The sequence below is a fragment of the Ostrinia nubilalis genome, chromosome 2 (genome assembly GCF_963855985.1).
Source record: "Ostrinia nubilalis chromosome 2, ilOstNubi1.1, whole genome shotgun sequence".
NCBI classification, from domain to species: Eukaryota; Metazoa; Arthropoda; class Insecta; order Lepidoptera; family Crambidae; genus Ostrinia; species Ostrinia nubilalis.
In genome coordinates, this window is record NC_087089.1 from 12,654,721 (window position 1) to 12,680,556 (window position 25,836).

The 25,836-nt window shown below is 36.9% G+C and overlaps 1 protein-coding gene across 1 annotated transcript in view; it reads right to left on the reverse strand.

The window, feature by feature from the left end:
- Positions 1-586: 586 nt before the first annotated feature.
- The window catches only part of LOC135084309 (division abnormally delayed protein), a 144,738-nt gene continuing 119,488 nt past the window's right edge, over positions 587-25,836 (reverse strand). Inside the window, exons 5-9 of the mRNA XM_063979114.1 lie at positions 25,538-25,706; positions 5,319-5,560; positions 3,274-3,397; positions 2,619-2,784; positions 587-2,344 (exon numbers count right to left, since the gene is read on the reverse strand). Of these exons, the coding sequence (XP_063835184.1) occupies positions 2,211-2,344; positions 2,619-2,784; positions 3,274-3,397; positions 5,319-5,560; positions 25,538-25,706 (835 nt within the window). The 3' untranslated portion in view covers positions 587-2,210. The remainder of the gene's footprint in view (positions 2,345-2,618; positions 2,785-3,273; positions 3,398-5,318; positions 5,561-25,537; positions 25,707-25,836) is intronic.

The following is a 25,836-nucleotide window of genomic DNA, read 5'->3' on the forward strand; positions in this document are numbered from 1 at the left end:
GTCACTTACCTAATTTTCCTATAGGTATTTTTGTTATAATAAACACCAGTAAATTGCTTTTCCTCAGCAAGCCTATGTTCACAGGCATTTTGTCTATCTCTGAAGTCTAACCATGTCGAGGCATGTCTTTGTTTACGCCATTATGATGCATTGTTGCGACTCTAAAGAATGGGGTCTCTGTGAATAAAATATCCAGAAGCACACACCCGCTGCATCGCCTCATTTCTGTACAGTGCTAGATGGTGAGAAGTAAACAATTTTGATCTTTAACACCATAGGTCTAAGGGAAGGATTTTCAGCTGGCTTTTCGAGGTTCACTGTATACCCCCGAGTGTATTCTTTTATGTTCCTACGGGACTATTTCTCAGTTAGACGGCTATATGCAGAAGTAGACGACGGCGGATGTCATTTGTTTTACAATATCGTGATTTGCTTTCAGAGGGAATTCATTTGTTTTAAAGAAACGAAACTAAAGTTGCGGTTTGGTAAACTGTTGGTTTGGTTTTGGTAAAGTGTTTTAAGGAAGTAAGGTGTTTTAAGTAAGGTTTTGAAGGAAGTAAATAAAATATTACAATAAAACACATACTTGTCTTTATAGTACAGAATTTATTTTAATAATAATATTATATATTCAGATATAACAGCAATTGTCTCCATTTCAAACACGCTCTCATCTTCCCAACAATATTTACAATTTTCACGGAACATAATCCATATTAATTACACAATAACTTGAATTTAGGCACAACTACGCCAATACTTTTCTCAAGTATTGTAATACAACAACTGAACATCAAATTATATAACGTTCCAAAAAAACCGATAAAATTTCTTAGGTCCTTTCGCATTTTTTTACTAGCTTTGAAATAAAATCTATAATTGTGTACCATATCAGGGTATTTGTAATTAATATGAAAACGTTCCGATGCCTTTCCTGGTCCTCACACATTCATTAATTTCAATTCTATTTTATTCTAAAATACATTTACAAAACTTCCTCGGCGCGTCATCACATGGCGGCCTTGAATTATATTTATTACACTGATTTGCTAAGATCCAAAGCAATTTACAATTTATTTGTAAACGCGTGATATTCACGCGTAAAATTTTGGAGAAAATCTACAGACTGTTTTTACAGTTCTAGAAGTGGTTGATATGCGCTTATTTTAAAGATAAGTTAATTCATAGCGCAGAATGTTTTTATTGTGTTTCGTGGCCTTTTAGAACCTTTATTTATGAAGCAGATAGATAACAATCCCTCACAAAATCGATTAAAGCTATTTAATATTAACAACAACTCCATCGATATGATTTTGCAATCGACAGAGGGACCTGACTTTAGACATTCGATACTTAAGTAAGCAATAAATAGGCCTTGAGTAGGCAGTTAATTATAAACATTATAAATGATTACAGCATCTATTGTAATATTATTGCGATCGCCGAGTGCCGGCGGTGGAATAAATAATGCAGTGCAACTCGTGCACTTTAAATTACAATTTCTGTATCACATAACATAATAAGAGATTAAATTATGACTTATTTAATATTATTATAAATAATGACATCCGTAATATTAATATGGCAACAAAATACATTTACTAGCTAAGCACCTAAACCAGAAGGTAGACGCGGTATTTACACGCTGTACACGCCCTTAAAACACGGTATCACTGTCGTATATCGTTACTTTCTAACTATAAATTATTGCCAATCAGCTATTAGGTATTAACAACATTTAAAGTATCTTCAAATGATATAATATCTATTATTATGACAATCAATTTAGTGTTCACCACAATTTCATAAATGCAGAAGTATTGTAAAGCTTCCGTTACAATGTATATTCTTTGCTAATCTAAATAGAATACCAAAAATATTTACAAAATGAAGACAACACGATATGCACTGTACATTTAAACGTCAAAACGGTTGCCGTCGTGAATTTGAGATTCAGAGGTTGCACCGCGTAGTTTCACAAGCATAAACTTTCGGCAACTTTGACGGTTGAGACTAGCTACTGTAATTGTGCTCCGAGCTTCTACTCACTCGAACAGCGTCAAGCTAAAAATTCAACGGATCACTTGTCTTTTAAGTTATCAGACTAAGTTACTACTAACGTTTTAGCAGTTCGCACTTCGCACTCGCACAATCACTTCGTCACTTCACGCGCACTGATATGGGGGATTCTTACGTCTCACGGGGTGAGCTTAGGTCAAACGCTGGCGGACGCTGAGCAAGGCTGCACCGATTACGATGGGGATCAGGGGCTGTGTCGCTTTAGCTGATGATGTCTTCGGCGTCGAGGAATGCGTGTTTTCTTCGCCGACCATTGTTCTGACGCCTGTTGAAAGAATTATCATTACCATAAGCTGATTTTGAAGAGACTTAAAGAAATTACGAAAACTCTACAATATTCAAAACTCTCTTTAATCGAGTCTCTATACAACTTATTCAAATATTTTATCAGCTTTTTTTTATTTAACTTTAGTGTGTTTTAAGAAAGCCTGTTTTATTTCATCCGTAATAATAACCATGTAAAGGAAATTTTGCCTTGTTATTTAAGCCTAACTGAAAATAAATTAATTTAATTTAATTAATTAGTTTATTGCACTTACCATCCCCTTCGATCCCCGATCCCTCCTCGCCGGATCCCTCATCATCGTATGTGTCGTCGTTGTCGCCGTATCGGCCGGAGCCCGAGCCCTCCAAGCCCGCTTCGTCTCCTTGCATGAACGCCTCCGCCGCCGGGATTCCAGCCGTCTTCGAGTGGGTGACGAGCAGCTGTGGAAGAAAGCTACGTTAATACTGGCCAGTTAACTAATGTAGGATAAAATAGTAATCAAATGTTTTTGTTTTTGGAACGTCATAGATGAATAATAAAAAAACAGTGGCCGTAGTGGCCACTGTTTTTTACCTATGCTGGCCAACTAGTGAATGTCATAAAAACAATTAAAAAAACATAGATTGAGCTGAGACTGGCCAGCTACAGGGATAAAAATATTACGATTGTGGTTTGTTTCTTTTTGTCGAAAAACCACTGGTTGATACTGGCCAGTATTTTTTGTTAAAAATAGTTTTGTTTTGGCCAATAATAATATAATTTGCATGTCCAGACCGTCATAGAAAAAAAGCGTTGTCTAGTAGAACTATTCGTCTCTTACTAAGGTCTCAACATTTTTTATTTGTCTAAATTTCACGGTCATACCTAAGGAGGAACGAAAACTTTGCTTTTATTAAAGGTCAACAAGGTAGAAAATAATATCGACATACCTGTCGTGCCTGCCTCAGTCGCTCTCCCAAGGCGGCAACTTTGGAGTCTTCAGGCGTCCCACTCATCTCGGGATTGTATTTTTGGTCGCTTAGCGATGCGGATGCCACTAAGGGTTTCGTATACCTAAACAAACAGAATCATATTGTGAGATAATAAAGATTTTATTAAGAATATTGTTAGTCACTTGTTTTGTAAGTAAAATCTTCCACTGTAGGAGCTGGGAATTTTACGAGATAACGGGTTAAACCAAAACTCTTCTTATATCAACTGAGTAGTTGTTCATAAACACTTGTAGGTAATTATTAGTCACGTACTTACTCATTTAATTCCGATTAATTATAGTAAGATATTTCTTTAAATGTCTTTCTTTTTACTCGAAAAGTTTAACAGATTTAGATAAAATTTTATTATATCTCAGAATTAGCAGAAATAGAATACTTAGAATAGAAAAAGTTCTAAAAAGTATTGGAACAACTATCTGATACTGAACAATAGAAAAAGAAAAAGAACACAAAAAGTTTCAGAAAGTTTTTATCTGTTTCCTAAACCGTTTACATTTCGATATTTGGCAAAAATAAAATTGGGGAAGAAACTTTCGAACATAACTCGAAATTATGTAACTCTTTATAAGTAGGTAGGTATTACTTCGTCTAGATTTATGAATTGCCTCATTTTCCCCGCCTGACTAAAGATTATCCATATTGAGGGAGTTGTTATACAGTGTGAGTCACGTTAAAGTGTACATATGAAAATAGACGAAATTAGACCTATTTTTATCGCCAAAAAAGAGGTCAAAAATTTTTTGAGATTTTTTTTTAATTTTTTATAGAATTTTTTTTCTTCCAATTACTTATTGTAAAGAAAACGTAATAACTTTTAAACTAAGCGGTATATCCTGATAAAATAAAATCAGTAATAATGCTAAATAATAGGCGATACTAAAAAAATACATAAAATATACAAAAAAGCCCAACAAATAATAAAAAATGATACTTTTTGAATAAAATCTGCTTTAAAATTCGTGTTTTTTTGGTTATTTGATAAATGTCTCCAAAAAATGCCCCTATAACCGGTGGTTTTTATTACTTTGTATTATTCTCTATCGTATTACCTTCGTAAAACCAAAAATCGCATGTCTCTATCCCTATCACAACGTTTGCAATGATCGTTTGAACTAAGCCTCTCCGGGCGCGCCATTCAAAGCATCGTTATCAACGAAACTGAAAATGGCTCTAGATTTGTAATTTTGATAAAGACAAGTTAGATTTCAAATAAAAACAAAAAATTTCGAAGTAAAATAAGCATTTTAGTTAAAATTAAAATTGTCTCTACCTGTAGCGGAGAATAATGTTGTGGCAGGCCTTTGTTCAAACGTTCATAGCAAATGTTGTGATAGGGATAGAGACATGCGATTTTTGGTTTTACAAAGATAATACGATAGAGAATAATACAAAATAATAAAAACCACCTATTATAGGGGCATTTTTTTGAGAAATTTATCAAATAACCAAAAAAATACGAATTTTTAAGCAGATTTTTTTCAAAAAGTCTCATTTTTTATTATTTGTTGGCATTTTCTGGGTATTTTATGTATTTTTTCAGTATTGCCTGTTATTTAGCATTATTACTGTTTTTATTTTATCAGGATATACCTCTTAGTTTAAAAGTTATTACGTTTTCTTTACAATAAGTAATTGGAAGAAAAAAAATTCGATAAAAAATTAAAAAAAAATCTCAAAAAAATTTTGACCTCTTTTTTGTCGATAAAAATAGGTCTAGTTTTATCTATTTTCATATGTACACTTTAACGTGACTCACACTGTATGTTCCGCTATTTTATGGCGCGGCCATCTTGGATCGATTTTCATCAAACATAGCTAAGAACACTCCCGACTCCCGAAAAAACACAAAACCTAAATCGGTTCACCCGTTCGGGAGCTATGATGCCACAGACGGACACACACACACAGACACACAGAACTTATAACACCTCGTCGTTTTTTCGTCGGGGGTTAAAAATAAACGAATAAAATAAAACACTCACTCTCCAATCGTCTCCCCGTTCCAGCACTGGTCGTTGCCTTCAAACTGGAAGTCTGGCTCATCGCACAGCCTGTCAGCCAGTCGTGCAAAGAGTTTCTTGTTCCTGGCCAATGAGGCTGCGAACTGCAGCAGTTCGGTGTACGGAGGAGGCGCCCTCAGGGCCTCCCGACGGGCTGGCGGCAGGTGGGGGGAGCTGGATGCGGGGAGTTCGAAGGTCGAGGGCGTACCGCATTCTTGGCGTACCTGTGGACAAAGGTCTAGATGAGGCAATATGTTGAGGGTATTTTTTTTCGCTTAAGAAACAAGGTCTATAATCAGTATGTTAAATTAATATTGATAGGATATAAAATAGGCGGTTAAAAATGCTTCGCCTCTACTCGGCTAAAAGATTAGTATCACAGTAGATTGTATTACACAGTATGATGTGACTTGGATTAAAATGCTTTTTACCAGAGAAATAAAGATTAAGACTTTGGTTGTCACACAACAGTTACCTAGTTAAAGGTCTCAGAAGTTTTTCGCCATTTCGCATACCATTATCAGAAAATTCTGTTTTAAAAACGCTTCTTAAATACCGGAACCTGGGTAAAAATGAATTTAAAGTGATTCATCTGTAAGTTGAAGTTTGCCTTGTTATTTTTAATTCGCTGCGCTTGCATCCGCTCAGCTGTTGCAATTTTGCAAATTGGTTATTGAGCAATGTTACTTAAATTCCGCTGCAACATTATTATTGCAACTTTAGTTAGTTTTATTTACCTACGTTGGCCTGCTTTTAAACACAAGTATAAACATCATTAATAAACAAGCTATGCATTTCACACTTCTAAATGTAAATTAAGCAGTTTATAACTCGCTACTGACTTATACGACGGTCTTAAAATATTGAGGAAATGGGCAACCGAAACCGAAATCGACAAGTGCGCCTACGCACGGCGTGCTCACGTCAGAGAGGGTAATATGAGAAATTACAATAATTTCAGCATAAGATGACAATCTACGAGCAAACAGGTTTCGGGTGTGTGACCGAGTGTGAATGCGCACTCGACTGACTGAGCGAAACGCTCGCGAGCCGCTAAAGATAAGGTATGCTTGGGCGAGTGAGCGATTAAACTACTCGAGTGACATGACAGTACAGGAACCTGGGATGTTTTTTGTCTATCCTACAAATTACTTACAATTTGAACCATTGGAGTTAGACTTTGTGAGATAATCTTAGATAAACTTCTAGACCTCTACATTTTTGGATGCGAGAAGACCTGTTTTTAAAGGTCATGCATAGAAAGCATTTGATCAGGAAACGAGCGTAAATCTGCGTAGCTTTAGTTATTTTCAAGTTTTGACAGTCTCTACCAAACATAATTTAAATTACTAATTAGCTTTTGCCCGCGGCTTCACCCGCGTGAAATTTAGATTGTCACAGATCGTCATAATATGTTATTATGGGTTATAAACAATAATACTGTAAATTTTCATCAAATTCCGTTCAGTAGATTTTGCGTGAAAGAGTAACAAACATTCAGACATCCATACGAACTTTCGCATTTATAATATTAGTAGGACTAGTAGGATAGTAAGATAGGATTGATAGAGCTTCTCTTGCGAATTACGTTATATTCTGTAACGAGTTGCTGTTGTATTCCCGCTCAGTCAGTACCCGCTAATGGCAACACAGGAGATGCGATCACCGCCCCAGAGATGAAGATAAATGATGCCTCCGATGCCCGTGTCGTTTGTCAGGGACGTATCGCCGTCATCGGAAGGCCAACGGACGAATCATTAGAAAATGGGGGACAGGATCTGCGTAGGTAAGGTAATGGTGCAGCATTAACGAGATGTTGTTTTCTTTGTTAGTGAGTGCTTTGAAGACCCCGACTCGAAATGAAGATGACATTTCACATAAAAAATACAGTTTAATCTGGATTGATATGATTTAATAATAAAATCATATTTAAACTCTACCTTTTATTAGCCTACTTGCACTTTTTCGCAGTTTTATTATCTTGGATCACCCTAACTCTGGAATATGATTAGAGTCCCCAGCAAAGAAAGTGCTCTGAACTGAGTTAAATATTACATTACACGCGTGGTGAAATATTAACCACTTTCTTGCAGTACACACATTGTGCCTAGCTGCAAACACATTTTTATCTATAAATACCAACAACGACCCATTGCTCGACAACTCGTCACAACGCAATGGAATTCGCGCGCGGAAATAACGCAGCGCGTGCGCCGTGTGAACGCCCGCGGCGACGCGCGCGCCGCGCAAATAAACGTCGCGCGACGCAAATAGGCGCATAGTTTTTGATACATCGCGACCGGTTGATATTTGCTTGCAACTAAGAGCCACAGTAGATGCTACGAGTACTTTTAGCATCGACGATCAGCGATTTGGCGAATTTATCGATGCAGCATCGCGATTTCGCGACTTCAAGCGTTCGGACACGGTATAGGAATCGCACGTTTTAGCGACTGTTGTCGTTGCGTCGAGCTTCCGAAAAGCGGCTCAATCGCCGCATTTGGTGTTGTGTGCGGTGTGGAATGTGTGCATTCAGCTTCTAAAAAATTGCTATATATTATTGCCGATCGCTGATGCGAAAAGGAGCATGTGTGCTGCGGCTCTAATGCCGTACTTTGTCGAACTGGCTTATTTATAGTGCACTGTTTTGAATTACGAATGAAATAGTTCTAGAACCTTTATCTATAGAATCTAGTAAATAGATCGTTATCGAACCCAGAGGGCAAATAAATGAAAGATTATAATATTAGCAGCTTATAAAAGCGACTGGAACATGTACACAAGGTAAAATTACAATACACCAGGTGCTGTAGGTAAAATTAAAAAGCTCTTCTGATATAATTATTTCATACTTAATATGGTGCGTTACGCAATTACATATATCAGCTTTTGCTGATGCAAATCAAAAACATGAGATTATTAAAAGTTAGTAAAACACACGTTTGTGCGAGTATAGGTATTAACCGAAAATTATTATATTTTCTTTTGCTGGATATAAAAAAATCCACGTCCAAAACAATTTCCTTATGGCTAAGCAGAATTATAAACCCAACCAACTATGTAGCACGAGTCACTTTAAAGCAGATATTAATATAATATTTTACTTTTCGTAATAATAAAGGAGAAAATGGCAGTGGATAGTAGTAAAGATAAACCGCATAAGAATCCTTCCTGACAAAGCAGCAACAAATGGAAATTTAATACAAAATAGCGAAGAGATTTTATAGTAATACTCGCCACTGATTTTAACGTGAATAAACCCAGAGAATTAAGCAATGTGCACCACTAAGAAAAGATTCAGTTTCAGCAAAAATATAATGCTGCATAGTAAGTTTAACGAAAAAGGAACTACGAGTAGACCCCAGTTGAGAAAGTTTTATAACCTCAGTGACATCTGTCACCGCAGTTCGGGTAATGTTGACTCCATTTCAGTTTATTAATGGAATATTGATGATGTTATCACAAAAAGTACCAAATACGAAACCTTCACACTCGTATTTGATTTGTATTTAGAGTTTGATAAAGAAAGAAAGAAAACATTTAGGTAACACAGTTAATAAGGTTTCAATAAATATGTAAAAAGTAGAGTTGCAGTTTTTCTTTGATAATATTATTTCTGAAAGCTATTTTAAAATGCAGCCATGCTGGGTTAATATTTAGATTTAAATGTTTTCTGTTTACATTAAAGAAAGATCGTTGATTTTGAATGTTTCGTTAAGAGAAGGAAGCAAAGGTATTCATTACTCCGTTGCGAATGTTTCTCACTTTGAAGTTAATATTTAGCATAAAAAGATAAAATGCGGGTATAAATGTAGAGCGACTGAACTTTCTTGGTTTACAACAATAATTAAAATTAAAACCAATGTTACAAGTATAAGAACTGATGTATAATATAACATTTACATTTACAAGGGGGCGTGTGGTGCGTTTAGGCAACTGGAAAATTGAATTTTACCTATGACACTTTAGTGAATTTGACCTATATTTCAATTCATAGTTACTTTTTGGAAAACTTAAATAATTATTACTCCATTTCAGACAACAACCAAATACTTAAACAAAAAACAAGTGCCACAAATTAAGAAACAAAAACCGAGCATATAATTAACTAATTATTCAAACAAAAAGTTGTACAAGAAGGAACGAGAAATACATCTCAATCTCATTTGCTAGACGTGTAGATACCATGTAGTAAATTAAGATAAGTGTAGGATATAAAAGGTATCATTAATACAATAAATATTCATTACTGCGTTTGTATGGACCCACGCCGCCTTCGGACGACAAAAAGGTTCTAATAAAAAAGAGTCTGGCTGTAAGTATACATATACATAGCATATTGAAACTCGTTGTTTGCGAGAAGATTGTAATTAGGTACACAAGAGTATTTTTGCATGTAGCAGTAGTTAGTTGTTAGGTATAGGGAGGTTTTGGTAGTCTACTTTTTTAAGTGGACATTTTAGAGTTGAACATCATTACATTACATACTTAATTCCATGATAAACAATCAATGTTAGGGAGGAGATAAAGTGCTAGAGTACTTACTGGAAAAACTAATTACTTTTCATAAGAGTTAACTGTATCGAAAAACGAAAAAAAAAACGAATGTGGGAAGAGTTGCCAAAAGCAAATATTATAATATTTTGGATTATTTAGGCTATAGGAATCCTAAAAATTGGCTTAGTCTAAATGTCGTGTTTGTGAAAATAATATTTTGAAATAAAAAATAGACCCACGATAAATGAACCACCCTGTATAAAACCGCCGCTGGCAATGCGGTATGGATTAGCAGGATTATCACCGTAATGGGTCGAGTTGATTCCTCTGCAATTAATGTCCCTGTACCATTTTTCACTGACACCTATAAAGGTTCAAGAACGAAAGTAGCTTTGCACAATTTAATTTTATTCTCGCGTTATAAATAGCGGTCGTAGAATTTAATTGCAACCATTTAGTTTCCAAAGATTTAATGTCATTACCGGACTACCAGCTGTGAACTACGAATTACGTTAGGTTTTATTGCACTGCGCATTATTTACACATTAATCTATACTAATACGAGTATTAAAAGGCTGAAGAGTTTGTTTGGTAAAGCGTTAATATCAGGAACTACTGGTCCGATTATTTGAAAAAGAAAATAGTTTTGTGTTGGAAAGCCCATTTATCGAGAGGAAGGCTGATGGCATATATCTATGGCACTGCCAACACGCTACGACCAATAGGAGCTGAGCATGAATGAAAAATGTTGCGAACTAGGTACTAGTATTTTCACACGTACAAAGTTGCCGGCACAGCTAGTACTCGTATATACCTAAATTGAGCCACTTGTTTGTTTGTATCTGTGTGGGTAAGATGGATTACAGGACGCCGGCAGTTGATCCGTATCTCCTAATTTGATTAACACATCGATAAGACGTAGACGTTTCTATCTTCCACTTCCATTTACACGTAAAGGTGAGTGTAGACTAGAACATTAATTCTATGTAATGTTACGTTAATGGTAGGTACAATACAGGTAAAATGTACGACGTTTGGTTCGTAAAAGGGTGACACTAGAACATTCATAGAGCGGCTATCGTTGTTCTGTTACAAGTAACTGATCTAGCTCAGTGGTTCCCAAAGTTATCTGGGCTACGACTCATCTAATACAAGTTCCCAAACTCGGGACCCACCTATAGAAAATTTCGCCCACTGCCCAGCGGTTGGACCGGTAGGGTGGTGTGTCGTTCTACAGGCAGCAGGGCCCACTCAATGTTCGCTCGCGACCCACCACTGGGTCGCGACCCATAGTTTGGGAAACCCTGATCTAGCCTATAGGTACCTACCTTAAAAGTGTTGTTTAATGAGTATATTCGCAGGATGTGTGATGTTATATGATTATTTCATTTGGATCAAAGCGTCAGTAGGTGCTTATTAAATAATAAATAATTCACGAGTGACAAAAAGTGGCATATCCTGTGAACATCGCGCGGAATGAATGTAAATTCGCCATGACGACGACCTGTCTCGTGTGGACTTTTTAAATTGAGCTTAATATTCTTGTAACGTGTCTATCTCAATTTATAACATTCAAAGCATATGCTCATTGTAATACGGTGATAGATATTCAAGTTGAAACAATACTTGATAGTCTAATACGAGTATTTATTGGAACTTTTGCATTTATTTACGTAAACATGACTTTTCAGAAAATATGATAATAAGAATATCAGGTATGAATGAATTGTTATTCACGCAAAAACTACTAATAAACGGATTTTGATGAAACTTTACACCTATTATTGATTATAACCCAGAATAACATATAGGCTACAATTTATGACGATATGTGACAAACTAAATTTCAAAAGCTAGTGTACTATAATAATATGTCCATTTCAATCTTGACCCAGATTAAGCACTTAGGAACATCAAATATTATTTTTTATAAAATAAAGTGATTAATCCTAAGTGGCTCTTTCCATGTTTCTGAACCCTACAAACGCTGCGAGACAAATATTTGGCAAATGCTGAAAAAAAAAACAAGAAAGACGAACTTGATACTGATATTTTATTAATCACGCGTATTATTGATTATGCTAACACGCGCATGCTTAGCATACACGTCAGGCATGCCATGCATGTCAACGCAGAAGCCTCTCTGATCGCTACAAACAGCTTCGAGATAAGAAAGATAAGAGGCAGCGTAAGAGCCAATGCACACGATGCGTTGCGGCGACGCGACGGTGCGACGCCGGAGCGGTGTCCACGAGCGGTGCGGCAGCACGCCACGCGATACGGGAACGGGACTATTCCCACTTCTCGTTCCGCTGCAACTCCTGCGTAGCTTGACCGCAATAAAAACCCAACCAGTGAAGGTCAAGGTTTGTCCCGGGGGAAAGTTAATTTAGCTGTCATTAGACCCACTACGAAATTAATCAGAAGTACATTGGAGGAGTTTGAAGTTAAGATTCGACTTCCCTCCACTGCAAAACGCATGTTTGGTAACAAAACAAAGGTTTAAGTAACCTGTTAGAAAAGATATACACCACCGACAGTAAGCCTGCGCCACGCGATACGGCGAAATCTTTGCGGTGCGGCGCTGTAACGCAATGTGTGCTTTGGCTCTTACGACACGCACCCGACGGATGTCATCGAACCGACTCCAAATAAACTGCGTAGGCGCAACGACGCCCAATTAATTTCGTATCGAACGCCACTGGGGACAGCAAAAAGTGAAACGACACCGCTAAAGAGCGCTAAATCGTAAAGACGATTGACTAATGGTCATTTTGTTTTTATTCATGTGCTTTGAATTTTGTTGTTTTTGTGAAATAAATAGGGTGATTTTTTTAAATAATTTTAATACGTTTACTTAGTGTTTTCAAACATTAATCACATTAAAATGTAGACTCTGCAGTGTAAATACTTAGTCAAAGCTACAAGCTCTACAGTTATTCCGCGAGTTCAGTATAAAGACATGTAGAGGTAAAATCATTACGAGTACATTTATGAATCTCTAAAAATAATGATTAAGAAAATAATCCTCTGCATTCAGAGTGTACCGAAGAAATACAATCCCACAAATTATGCCAAGAGAACTGCCGCATTCGTATCAAATGTCCAACTCATACCAGTAGTGAAACATGAACGTTATTGACTGTTGGCTAAATAAACTAGCCACCGACCTTAGACATAGTCCATTTAGAACAGTTAACTTTGTGAATGAATCGACGAATGAGACAAATTAATGTTTTTAAGTGTGATTAACGTGCGGTGATTTAAAGGCAGGTGTGGAGAACTGTTTCACGATTTAATTGATGAAAATGAGTGGCTTGCTTATTAACCAGGTCTTTCGAAACTCGAAATAATATTAATATCCGTCACTTTAAATTGTAAATGAAGGAGGATACAAGAGATTTGATTGAGATGACTCTACTTTTGTAAGAACTTATTCCATGGCGTTTAAATTTCGAAAGTTTTTCTTCATAAAGCTCCTTGTTCAAAACAGATATATTGGTTGCTGCATTCATTCATTATTTTTAAAGTCTTGTTCAAATATTATGACTTGAGTGCCTTGCGCTGCTTCTTCTCAGCACTACTGGCCCATTTATTGTCCTGAAGCAGTGGTAGAGTTGAAGTAATAATGAGACTTGTACAATCCCTTTTTGAAGCCTATTTACAGAAAATTACTTTTATGACTTCAAACTGGCTGTTCTATCCGAGCTGCGTTCATCCGAACGGATGAGTTGTCGTAATTGCGACAATAGGGTCACTCGTCGCTCATTGTGACGCTGATGTCATGTACATCTGTCATCTCTGGAAGCCTCAATCCATGAGCACTAACACTGTAATTAGTTTAATGAACCGGCGTGCTTGAAGTAATGCTGATCGTAGATCACACGATAATACTCGTAGCTACACTGCAGTGACAGCGGTTGCATTCTTAGGTAAGTCTTAAAAGGAAAAAGTTACTTACTACGTGAGGTTTTCAGTTTTTTTACGATACAATGGTTAGAATAGAAGCTACGTCCCGTTACCTTAATATCATCAATATAACCTGTGGGTCTAATTAAAATAGCGAAAGTGTGTTTAATGTGTGGTTTATAATAATAATAATAAACCAGTTAGCAAACATACAATATCGCCACTTGACTTACTGATTTGAAAACTAAACGATCAATATCGTTTGTTAGCTATTCATAAAACATAAATAGAAAGAAAATTTGTATTTACAGGCTTTCAGCAAGCTCAATCAATGCTCATATTCTCCCGATATCAGAATTTATGGACAAAATGTCGTGGAAATAACTAGTTGCTGTTACGTAACTATATTTATGGGTTTTTCCCACTTTTATCCTCTTGTGTGTTATTCAGGCGGTAGTTCGCCGTTTTCTATTCAGCGCGGCTAAGCACGTAGTTTAGCGAGACTATAAAATCGCATTATAATTCTTCGAGCTTTCCGAACGTAAACCAGGTAACTTGTTTGTTATACGATTCTTTCTTATTGCATTAATCAGTCGTTTAATTTTACTCAAAATCATACTTTTTCTAAGATCTATACAGATTTTTAAGACTTTTTTTTTACACTTGTTAAATACGGTTATTAGAATAAGTTTTTCAGTAAGCTTCGCATCAACAAAACATACTGGCAAGTAAATATGATAAATACATAATCACTAATCAGCTGTTGGTTACTTTCGGTAAGCGAATATTGAATTACTATTTATTGTTACAAAGTTTTTGTTCAAGAGGTTTGGTAATTTCAATTACCTACAGTACGAGTAATTTTACTAACATTTTCTTTGGTAGGCACCCGAAGGCTTGATTCAACGATTCATTGAGAGATAGACCATTGATTCGGTTAGGGCTTTGACGTTATTTCGGTCGGCGAATAATAGAAACTACTCCAATTTATATTATTACATTGTATTGATCTGAAGAAGATTGTTAGCGTGTTCATTGTACTCCGAATTTCCAAGCTTCATTTAAATATTGAAGACGAACATAAATAACAATAGGCGGCTTTGTCATTCATTATACTAGTCTTTCTATAAAAGCAGAAACAATAAAGGTGCGTGGCTATTATGATATGGTAATTTTTGATTTAATAAACAGATTAACATTAAAGAAAGAGCGGTGTCTACTCTATTTTAATTCCTGTTTAAGGTTGGAATGGAACTAGTTTGAAGTTATTTGAAGTCGGTAGTCGGAGTGCTCAGTCAGCTATAAACAAGTTATTGAAGTTCAATAAATAAATATGATGCGGTGGTATATCAATAAATTGCGTGTCCGATTGGTGGCGTCGACTGCGCCCACGCAGGTCACGGCGCCGCAAGCCATGGGCGGACGCAAATAATGGGCCAATTGTCAGAAAAGCTCTCTTCCTTTTCTAATATATGGCGCCAGGTCACGAGCGAGAGGGACAAAAGATAATTCGCAAATATTCGTCTTTTTTATAAAGTCGTAGACCAGTTTATTGCTATCAAATTGAAACACTAAAATTTTATAACATGCTATTGTAAGCTTTGTAAAAAATATTACGACCTTAGCGATTCTAAATAAATATTTATTATTTTCTTTGGCATAACAATAAAAATTCACATTCTAGGAGTGTGAAATATTTTATTATCTTTTATTATAATGATGAGCTTTTGCTCCACCCGCTTTATTATACGTTAAGCCGATTATATGCTATATCGTTATACCATATAAAGTGTGATATCTTGAGGAAAATTGTTAAAAGTTAATGGTCTAGTAAATCAATAACGAGAAAGCGTCTTAGAATAATAAATTCAATAGGATTCCAGAAAAAGCTGCAGAAGGCTTTATCATCAGAACCACTCCAGAAACGTCGAGGCAATACAGTCACAATTCCATTAAGATTCACAACTGCGTACTAATGATAAAGCTGGTATTTTCATTGAATTAACTATTGAATATCGTTGGGCAGTTCCAGAGCTTGTCAAACGATATGTTCAAGTTTTCCCCACCCTTATACCGTGTTCCATAAGTGTCAAAATAGAACTGCATAAGTTTAACCCAACGATAAAACTAGTAGGACACTTTTTTATCGAATTAACTGCAATTAGCTCCCGACTGCACTCGTGATCAGAATGAGCGGGTGACCAAATAATAAGTACACAATAACGTCGCTTATTGCCAAGAATTCTAGACCAATCGAAAGAGATTTTAATCTGTATTTTGTAGCCATTATAATCGATAACAAATTCAATAGTTATTGAGTATCGAGAATTTAAGTACATACCTCGCCAAACTTCGCGAAATGTATTTTTTGTTTAGTTTTTACCTTTAATGTTTAGTAAAATACATAAATTGGTTTTCTGTTCGTAATGAAATGAAATATGTAAGGCTTCAAACTCGCTTTTAGCACTGCTATTATCGGTAATTAATTAATATACATAATTGGTGTCTACGTTAATTATACTTTTGCGATACATATTTTATAAATAAAAAGGCTTAATAACATAAAATCAGGTTTATAACAGCTTTAAGCTTAACTCTCTATCTTAGACCACAGTGAAAGCTTGCGTGGGCGAGCTTCTCTGCTAACTTGATGGAATACGCGATGTGTTTCAATTCTGCCCGGTACGGACAAAGCAAAAGGCATGTGTACGTTGTGTATACTACGTGTATACTACGTGTATACTATGTGTATACACGTGTAGAGATACAAAGTGAACGTACAGACTTGAGCAGTTTCTTGCGTTTGATTTTTGTTTCGTTTTATGATAAGTTATTACTTCGGTTTAGTTAGACGAAGGATATCTAATATACATAATCTCGTACCTATTGTTTGAAATAATTCGCCTTGAACTGAGAATGTGTCAATTTGATGGAATAATTTTCCTGGGTTTAAATATTATGCAAAAGACAGACAGAGTTTGTTTGATAATAATCCACCGATATTTCAGAGGTTTTCCAACGCTTTGTTTGCTTTATTCAGTTTATTTGTTACAAAGTGAAATAAAATAATGATGTTTTCGTGTTGGCAAACGGTACTTAAAGCACTTACCTCTATTACTACTCCACTCCAAAAGTTAATTAAGATAAGTTGAGCCGCATTGTGTTTATCAGCCATTCAATTCTCGGTCCCAATCATCTTTCTTTTATAAGAATTCGCATTCATTCGTTCTTTTGAAGATTCGTTAACGAGGTCTTTTCTTGCGGCAGATGTTGCATCATTGAGGCAGGAGTGGGCAGGACAAGTGAATTGGAAGCAGGAAGCCGACTGGTCATTACGCTTCATCATTGGAATTCACACTTTTTTTTCGCACACGGCTTCCTGCTTCAGCCATTGAGAATACGTTTTCCAGCCAGTATTATTCCGATAGAGAAAAAAAGTTGCCAGTTAATTTCGTTAACTCAAATATTTGACGTGATATTTTTAATAAAAATGCCGGGAAAAACCGCAACGATATGACATTGAATTGAACTGGAAACACACCTAAATAAAATGCTAGATAAAAGCATATCATTATGAGAATAATATGGGGATTTCCCTATACAAGTATCGAACTGTAGTTAATGATAAGGTTTGCAAGAAATACTTTACGAAGTAAGTGCTTTGATCCTCAATTCCGAGAAAAACATTGATGTAATACTAAGTAAAGAAGTGATTACTTATCAGTGGATGTATGGAATTTGCTTGAATTGGGTACTTTTTTTGGTACACTTTTGTAAACTAAACTTATTTTATACGAATCTAGAATCTTGTTTAAACTAGTTTTGATCACAAACGACCTACTTGCAGCCCGTGACTTCTCTGATGCCTACGGACAAGTAAATTGGAGGGCGGCCGCGATAGCCAGCCGTTATGGCACACCGTGGATGCTTAAGGTTACCATAATTCTTAGGACGAGAATCGGACATAAAAACCCATTTACAGGTGCCGCTATGATTTATATGTGCTTTGTGTTATAAGCCCAAGACATGTAGGTATAATAAAATTGTGACGCTTCCAAAAGAATGATAATAATAAAATGTACGGTCTAAACTTGTATGTATTATTAAGTATACTTTAAATGTAGTAGCAGACACCGATCTATGTCTGTAGTTTTAGGAACATTGGCTTACATAACAAATAGATTTCAATACAAAAACTAATGTCTATTCGCTAATAATCGCACCATCAGAGTAAGACACACATAGTTTTAAGAAAATAGTCAAAGCAACACCTCGAAATAGTTTGGGGAATTGTCCCCAAATTACTTTATATCATGGAAACCCTATTCATGTTTCATGGTTTTCAGATTCATACCGCGATAAGATGTGACGGCTGATATACTAATAGCCATATTGCTACTGTTACGTGTACCAAAGTATATTACCCAGTAATATTTTTAACTTTTTGACCAACAAAAGAGTTGAGCAAACAATTTACGTCGTTTCCCCGTTCGTTGTTACAAAGCTATTTTTAAATTTAACTTCAGAGTTTTCATCCTTGCTCCAGCAAGAGGAAAGAGAAAAATCCTGGTTAATTAAAATGGAACCATTAAACTCTATCGAAAAAGTCGGTCGCAGCTCGAAGGATTTAATTTTATTCCGCTGTCGGAATAAGATGCGGTTTTCATTCATTATTTCCGATTGCTTTTTCATGCATTTTGCTTTACTGCAGAGTGCAGTTAATTTAATTACTTACTAGAATTATGTAATCCATAAAAGTATGGATTTATTCTTATAACAAACACAGCAAAATAAACTTAACAATTACTTTCTTCATTTAAAAATTCCACTTTATAATGTATAGTAGCCAGCACTTCAGACTATATTTTGTTGCAAAATAGACCCTATTGCAATTACATTAAACGTCTGATGAAATATTTAAAAGACTTCAACATCATCTCTAACTCGCAGTATGGTTTCCAGGCTAATAAATCCACAGAAGACGCAATAGCTGAACTTACAAATGATATCGTGTGTGGGCTGGACAAAGGCAGGCGATGCATTGGGGTTTTCCTAGACCTGGCGAAGGCATTCGACACAGTCTCAATTAACACACTGTTAAACAAACTAGAACTGATTGGAATCCGTGGATTACCACTGAGACTGTTTGGCAGTTTCCTTACCAACAGATATCAGTCAGTCAAAATAGGTGACCATGTAAGCTGTCCCCTCCCTGTCACCTGTGGTGTCCCACAGGGAAGTGTTCTGGGCCCAAGCCTCTTCCTGATTTACATAAACGAGCTCTGTCAATTCATACCACAGAATGGCAAAATCATCTCATACGCCGATGACACAGCTCTAGTATTTCAGGGGGGGACTTGGGCGGAGGCACGCTCATGCGCAGAACAAGGTCTACTACAGACATCAATCTGGCTTGACAAAAATCTCCTGACCCTAAATATTAATAAATCAAAATTCATTACCTTCTCCATCAATAAATCCACACAACCTAAATCTAACAAATTTCCCCTAAAATTACATACATGTAACGGTTCCGATCTATCGTCATGTCCATGCACTCCCTTAGAAAAAACTAATGTCATCAGATACCTTGGAGTACAGCTAGATGAAACACTATCTTGGAATACACAAGTCGAACTTTTGTCTGCACGCATAAGGAAGTTAATCTGGCTATTCAGGAAACTTAGAAACATACTTAAACCTAAACTACTTAAATCTATTTATTACGCTCTTGTCCAATCTGTACTTACCTACTGCATACCTGTCTGGGGTGGTGCATGCAAAACCAGAATCATAAAACTCGAACGGGCACAACGATCGCTTATTAAGGTCATGTTAAGGAAACCCTTCTTATATCCCACAGAGACTCTCTATAAAGATGCGAACCTAATGACAGTGAGACAGTTGTTCATCATGCAAGTGGCAATACGACAACACAAATTCTTAAATTACAACCCTCCCACACAACAGCCCACAAGTCGTAGGCCGCCAAAAGTTTGTCCTATGTCTAAACACAACACTGCATTCTTTCGTCGCCATACACCCTTTCTCGAAAAATTTCTGTATAATAAATTAAACACAGCACTAAATATATATCCTAAAATCCTATATGAATGTAAGACAATCCTTAGTAATTACTTATTGGAACTAAATTATCACCAAACGGAAGCACTACTTACATAATAACAATCACTATTCTACACAGCACGAAGCACACATCCATCTCACACTCACACACTATACTTAGACGCTTACACAACACTCATCATTTCGGACACACTCTCTCTCTCACACACACACATACACACACTCACACACACACACACACACACACTCACCTCCTGAGTTACTTAGGTTTAAATTATCTTAGATTCTCTGGTATATTTTTATTTCTTTTTCTATATGTGTATACTAGTAATAAGCAAAATTAAACAATAACACACGGTTCGGGCGGAGAGTCTGGAGGCCTGAAATACAGGAATTTCCTAGTTTAGGCTCCAGTCCTCTCCAATATTATGTGTTTACTTACCCTATTTTTAACTTAGCAACTCTCAACTTCATTATGTAATGCAATATAGTGAACATGTAATGTTGTGGTGGAAATAAAGAATTTATTTATTTTAATTTATTAAGACTCCATAGTGTATAAACTTGTACATCGTCAGTCGTCCTGAAATGGTAAACAACCTCTTCTACTATTTATGTAAGACATTGGATTATGTCTAATGATACAGATACTTTCGTAGCAATTTTAATAGAGTAGTTAGCTATAGTGCTATTAGGTTGATGAAGTTTATAATAAATACTCTTTATTTATAAATTTTATGATGTTGCAAAGTTCTTAGATGAATACAATAGAATAGAAAACTTCGAACTTCTAAAACGAGGCTACACGATTTTGTTCGAAGGTAAAAATCAGCTACGAAAGCAGTGGCATAAGCCATATGAGGATGCAACTCAAAAAATATGAATGCTACTCACACAAATACAAAGTCACGCCCTAGACCGAGGGCACATTGTAATAAAACTACGTTCAACAGTCGTTACGTAATACCAAAACCTTTTCAGCTTTTTATTTTTCCATCAAGACCCTTCGGTTAATCAAATGTGAATTTTTGGTCTTACTTTTTATGTAATTCCTAAAGGAAAGGTTTCATCTGACCATTTTGTTTTATTTAGTCTATATATTTTTTATCTTATTCCCAAAGAAACGATTTGACAGTTTTCTTGGCCATTTTAGTAAATTTAGGCAAAGCAGTGCTTTCTTGGCGCTGTAGCGCACGTTAAGCACAGAATTCAGCATACTTGCATGTGTCATTGTTCACTTGCATCTCATTAATTAGGACCGAATTCCCGGTGTTGAACTGCGAATTTCGTCTTTGTTCCAAAACAAATTAGTCAGGACGGAGACGTAGTCAGTAGACGACAGTAAGCTAACAGACTCACATGCTTGTCCTTGCCCAAATTAACGTGATTTGAAGATTAATTTGTGTAAAGAAAAATTCTAATTAATTTGCTAAAGGTTTTCCCTCTACTTTTCTTTTTATTTTCAGTGACTTTGAAGATAAGGAGAAGGTAAGAGTCGAACACTTTACATCTTTTCAGTCGTACACTCAAGGTTGAGTGGTCGTGCGTGACCACGGTTCTGCAATAGGTTCTCAATAAGAGAGAATGAAAATATTATTCAGTTTTTCTATTTCCAAGATGTGTTCAAGGAACAAGTTACAATCAGAATAATTATTAATAACGGGATTGCCACCATGTACTTACCTTACTTACCGCCATGATCACGGATTAACTGAATAATTATTCTAATGTTAATGACCATGAAAGTACCTAGTCACAGTCTGAAAGGGTATTGTACATTAAGAGATGGCATTTTCTCTGTACAGCATGTTTACTTTCCTCCCTCGACTACAGCAAGTACAGCAACACAATGCGACGGTTAAGCGGCCGTAGACGCGGTAGAGACGTGCCCACATCCCGTGAGTCATTCTCAGGCTCACAGTCACAGCTCAGAAGCACGCGACTGTGATTACATCTTCCGGTGTCGAAGGACCACATATCCTTTTGGCAATAGCCAAGTAATCACTTCACGCGTTATGCTGTCATTTAACTTGTCCGACACGTCGGCCAAACGTTCCTCGCTTCCCGTAGTTTTGTATAGAATTTGATCGCTGAATTGTGATAATAGAAGCTATTTTAATTCGACGTTCAAGGCCAATCAATTTTATATTGATATATCTTACGCTTTGTGCATATCTTTGATCAAACTGTTTTGTTTGCGTGATTGAAGCTCTTATTTTTTACACGACTCTGCGAAGCCAAAAACGGGTTATATTTTTGTTTATTCTGGTCAAAGTCGTTGGAAAATACAATTTTCAGGTTACTAATTGAACTTATTGACTTCCAAGAGAGTAATGTTACCTGGTTGACGAAAGCAAAAACATCTTACGAAATAATTGGTGAGGCGATTTCGGTCGTAACCTTCGTACCTAATACGTATTCTATAGACAAGTCGGATCATTCATCTTCCACCTAACGCCATTCCGTCGAATGTATTATGTATTATTCAGTAAACCAATCTCTCGGTTCGATAGCGAGAAAGTTCCGTTCTTTTCTACACAAAGACTCATACAAATATTGGTTCGGTGTCCGTTCCCGACGTATGCACTTTTCTAGATTTTATTACGGCGTTGACCGCGGAGACTTGAAGATGTTGACTTTCAATTTTCATAGCAAAAGCATTGAAAATGTCTGTGTGTTCATCGATATAATTTGCTCTACTTTATAGAAACTAGTTACCATACTGTAGGAAGTAGGAACTTACACAAGTTTGGGATGTTGTTAGAAAGAGATTTATTGCAATTTATACATTCTTCATTATTAAAGATGTCAAATAAACGATTCTTCTACCTTTGGCCGGATCATCACATTCCATCAGTGCAGTCCAAGAGCTTCTATTTTGTGGATAAGAAAAATCAAAGTGGTAAGCTAGAAATAGGAAAACACTGAAATTATTTTAAAGCAGCTCTTGATAAATTAATTAAATACAGTTGAATGCTCTTTTTATTTCCAAGATATAAGGGAAAAGGGAAATATACTGTGTGTTCCCTTTGTATATCACCCGGACTGTCATAAAACTCGTAAAAGTCGGCCAAATCTTTATAAGGCCAAATGTTGTTTCCCTCGTAAAACCTCTATCAGCGAGAAACAACGGTCAAATGAACAACAATGTACTGGCGAAACCGTAAAATGTCACACAAGCAAAATATGACTTGAATATAACATTTAAACTAAGTACGTTGCTTATTTGAAATGAATCATATTTATGCAGTAACTTCCAGAAGTTACCATTTAAAATAACTGTTTTGTGTTAACAATAAACAACATAAACATATCGTACAAGTCATTGTGGGTTGGCTGGCAGTCATAAAAATTGCAAATTTTGTTCCTCACCACTCAATATCCTATGCTTCGTGTGCGTTCAATATCTTCGCGAGCTTTATCTTTATTTAAAAGCCAAGAAACGTAAAACTAAGGTGTACTTATTAGAAAGGCCGTAAAACAGAAATGTGTTTCATAACGGAAACTCTATTCAGAATTATCTTCAATATTCATAAAGAAACTAGCAACGCACTCATCTTTTATGGCTCTTATTACGGGGCAGTAAAACTGGTTGGAGGATTTTGCGCTTTTCCGTTGGAAAGACTGAGCTGGTTACCAAGATTGACGGTCTTGACGCCAATGTGTGACATAAAACTAAATAAATTCTTATATCATGTGGTTACCGCAGTTTACTGCACGGAGCGTGTAGCTTCTGGACTTTTCTAAGTCCACGTGCATCCACCTCACAAACCCGATCGCTGAGAACGTCAAGCGTAACGCTAGTAAAGACAGTCTCCATACATATTATAGTCATTCGGATAGTAGTTACTAGTTAGTGTTATCGGCCGTCGATTTGGAGGTAAATAAGTGTGAACCACGGGTTAACTTTTTGCATGCTATTCTTTACTTATTAATTTTCCTTTCTTTCACTATTAAAGGATAATGTATTTTTTTAATGTTAGGTACTCATTTGTCACAATTACTAATATCCCTGTTAACCCTTGTAAGTAAGGAATATGATTTAAATGCTTGTAATAAGAGTGGGTTTACCACAATAAAAGTAGGTAAGAAAGAAAACCAGACTGTTTTTCAGCAAATGCTAAAAAGCTCCTAAATTACCGCGATTGAATTACCACGCCAGATAAAGGCTGGCTTCGTTCTGAGTAGAATTTATTGCTCTCGATTTTTGCCGTGCCTTTGCATTTAAGCCGTTAATAAAGACTCGATTACAGAATTAACTCGAACCATTAGATAAAGTGCTCTGCAGTCAGCTCGGCTCCGGCAAAGGACGCGCCTTATACGGCCTACTCCTATAATCGCCACAATAGTGGCCATATGGTTATAATAACTTCGAAAATATTTCAGAGTTATGTTTGCTTTTTCTTTTTTATTATGCTAAATCATGTTAATGCCGGCCAGAATGTCAACCTCGATGATAAAGATGATAAAGGTTGGTCATTTCGGTGCGTTTTTGTTTCGCAGCACGTGGGTGCGCGACCTGCGCCCACGTCGCCCGCGGCTTAGCCTACGCCTCGCTCATAATAAACGTAAACGCAACCTAGGAAGAGATTCCAAGTTTTACGATTATTGGACGGACCATCGCCTTTGTAATAGTGATTGAATTCTCGGCCGTTTTACTGCGGAGAAATGGCCACATGCAAAACAGCCAGCGTCCGCTAGCGGAGAAATAATTGAAATGTCTAGTGGGCGTGCCGACCACGTGTGGCTCTCTGCCAAACGACACCCGACAACTTCATTTCGTACATTGGAGTGTTTAACAGCAATATTTTTGAATTGCCGCATGAGCGGGTGAAACTAGCGGCGCCACATTTCATAGCCAGCCGATTGTGATAGCAATTTCATGGTAAAATGGCGTGCGAAATGTAGAACTTCTGTTAGTTGGCGCAGCGGTATATCGTGTGAAATTATAGCGACGTTGTAAATTTCAAGTCATATTTTATCGTGCAGAAAATTATCTCGTTGTGAGGGAACAAATTGAAGGTGCAGCGGAGACGGTGCACAAATTGCTGGTGCCGTCGGGCCGGCGCTCTTAATTAGCGCGCCGACACTCATGCTCGGTATATCGCATTTTTATAAATTAAACTTGCATCGCTGTTTGCGAGTTCCAGTTACTCGCCACTATATGCAGTGTTTTATTTCGTATAATAGGGTCCCACGTTAAAAGTAGTTTTACCAGCTGTGCATCGATTGTGTAAACGAATTAATTACGCATCCAGACTATGCTCTACACGGCAACTGATATGCATACATGCATGAGGCAGAGTACTCGGACTTCAGCCCGTTTTAAAAAAGCTTTTATTGACCTGCACCTGTCATGTGTTTACGTGTAATCGATGTCACAAGAATAACTAGTGCCTGAGATAAGGAAGCAGCACGGGAGGGTGTTTTTTGTGACGTCAAATTTCAGCGAGATTTCAGAGGTGCTTTTCAGACTTGTGTTCTTTGTCACATCATCTGTCTCTCCTCCCATGCCGCTTCCAATACTTCAGGTACTGACCAGTTATGCGCTAGACAACTCTAGAAAAAAAAAGACGCGTCGGTATTTAGGTAATTTTGATGTGGGACTAATTATACTTCTAGTCTAGAGTAATATACGGGCCAAACCATCGGCCGACTAAGTCTGCAGTCTGCGAGGAGTGTAAGTCCACACTACATAAAGAACTGACCTTGCTCTCCAGTATGCTCTGGTTCTCCAGCGCGTACATGATGGCCTTAGACAGCTGGGTCTCCATTTCGCGCAGCGCGACGTCGGCGTCCGGCCGCGACAGTCGCTCCAGGCCCTCCACGTAGCCCGCCCACGGCGCGTCCAGCTCCGCCACTGGTGACCCTATGCACCTGGGATAAGGGCGTGATTGGATTACTACGGTTTTCCATGAACCGACTGCAGCTTAAAGGTAGGAAAGCTCCGCCACTGGCGAACCTATTCACCTGGTAGAGCGTGATTGTGATTAGATTTATAGGGTGC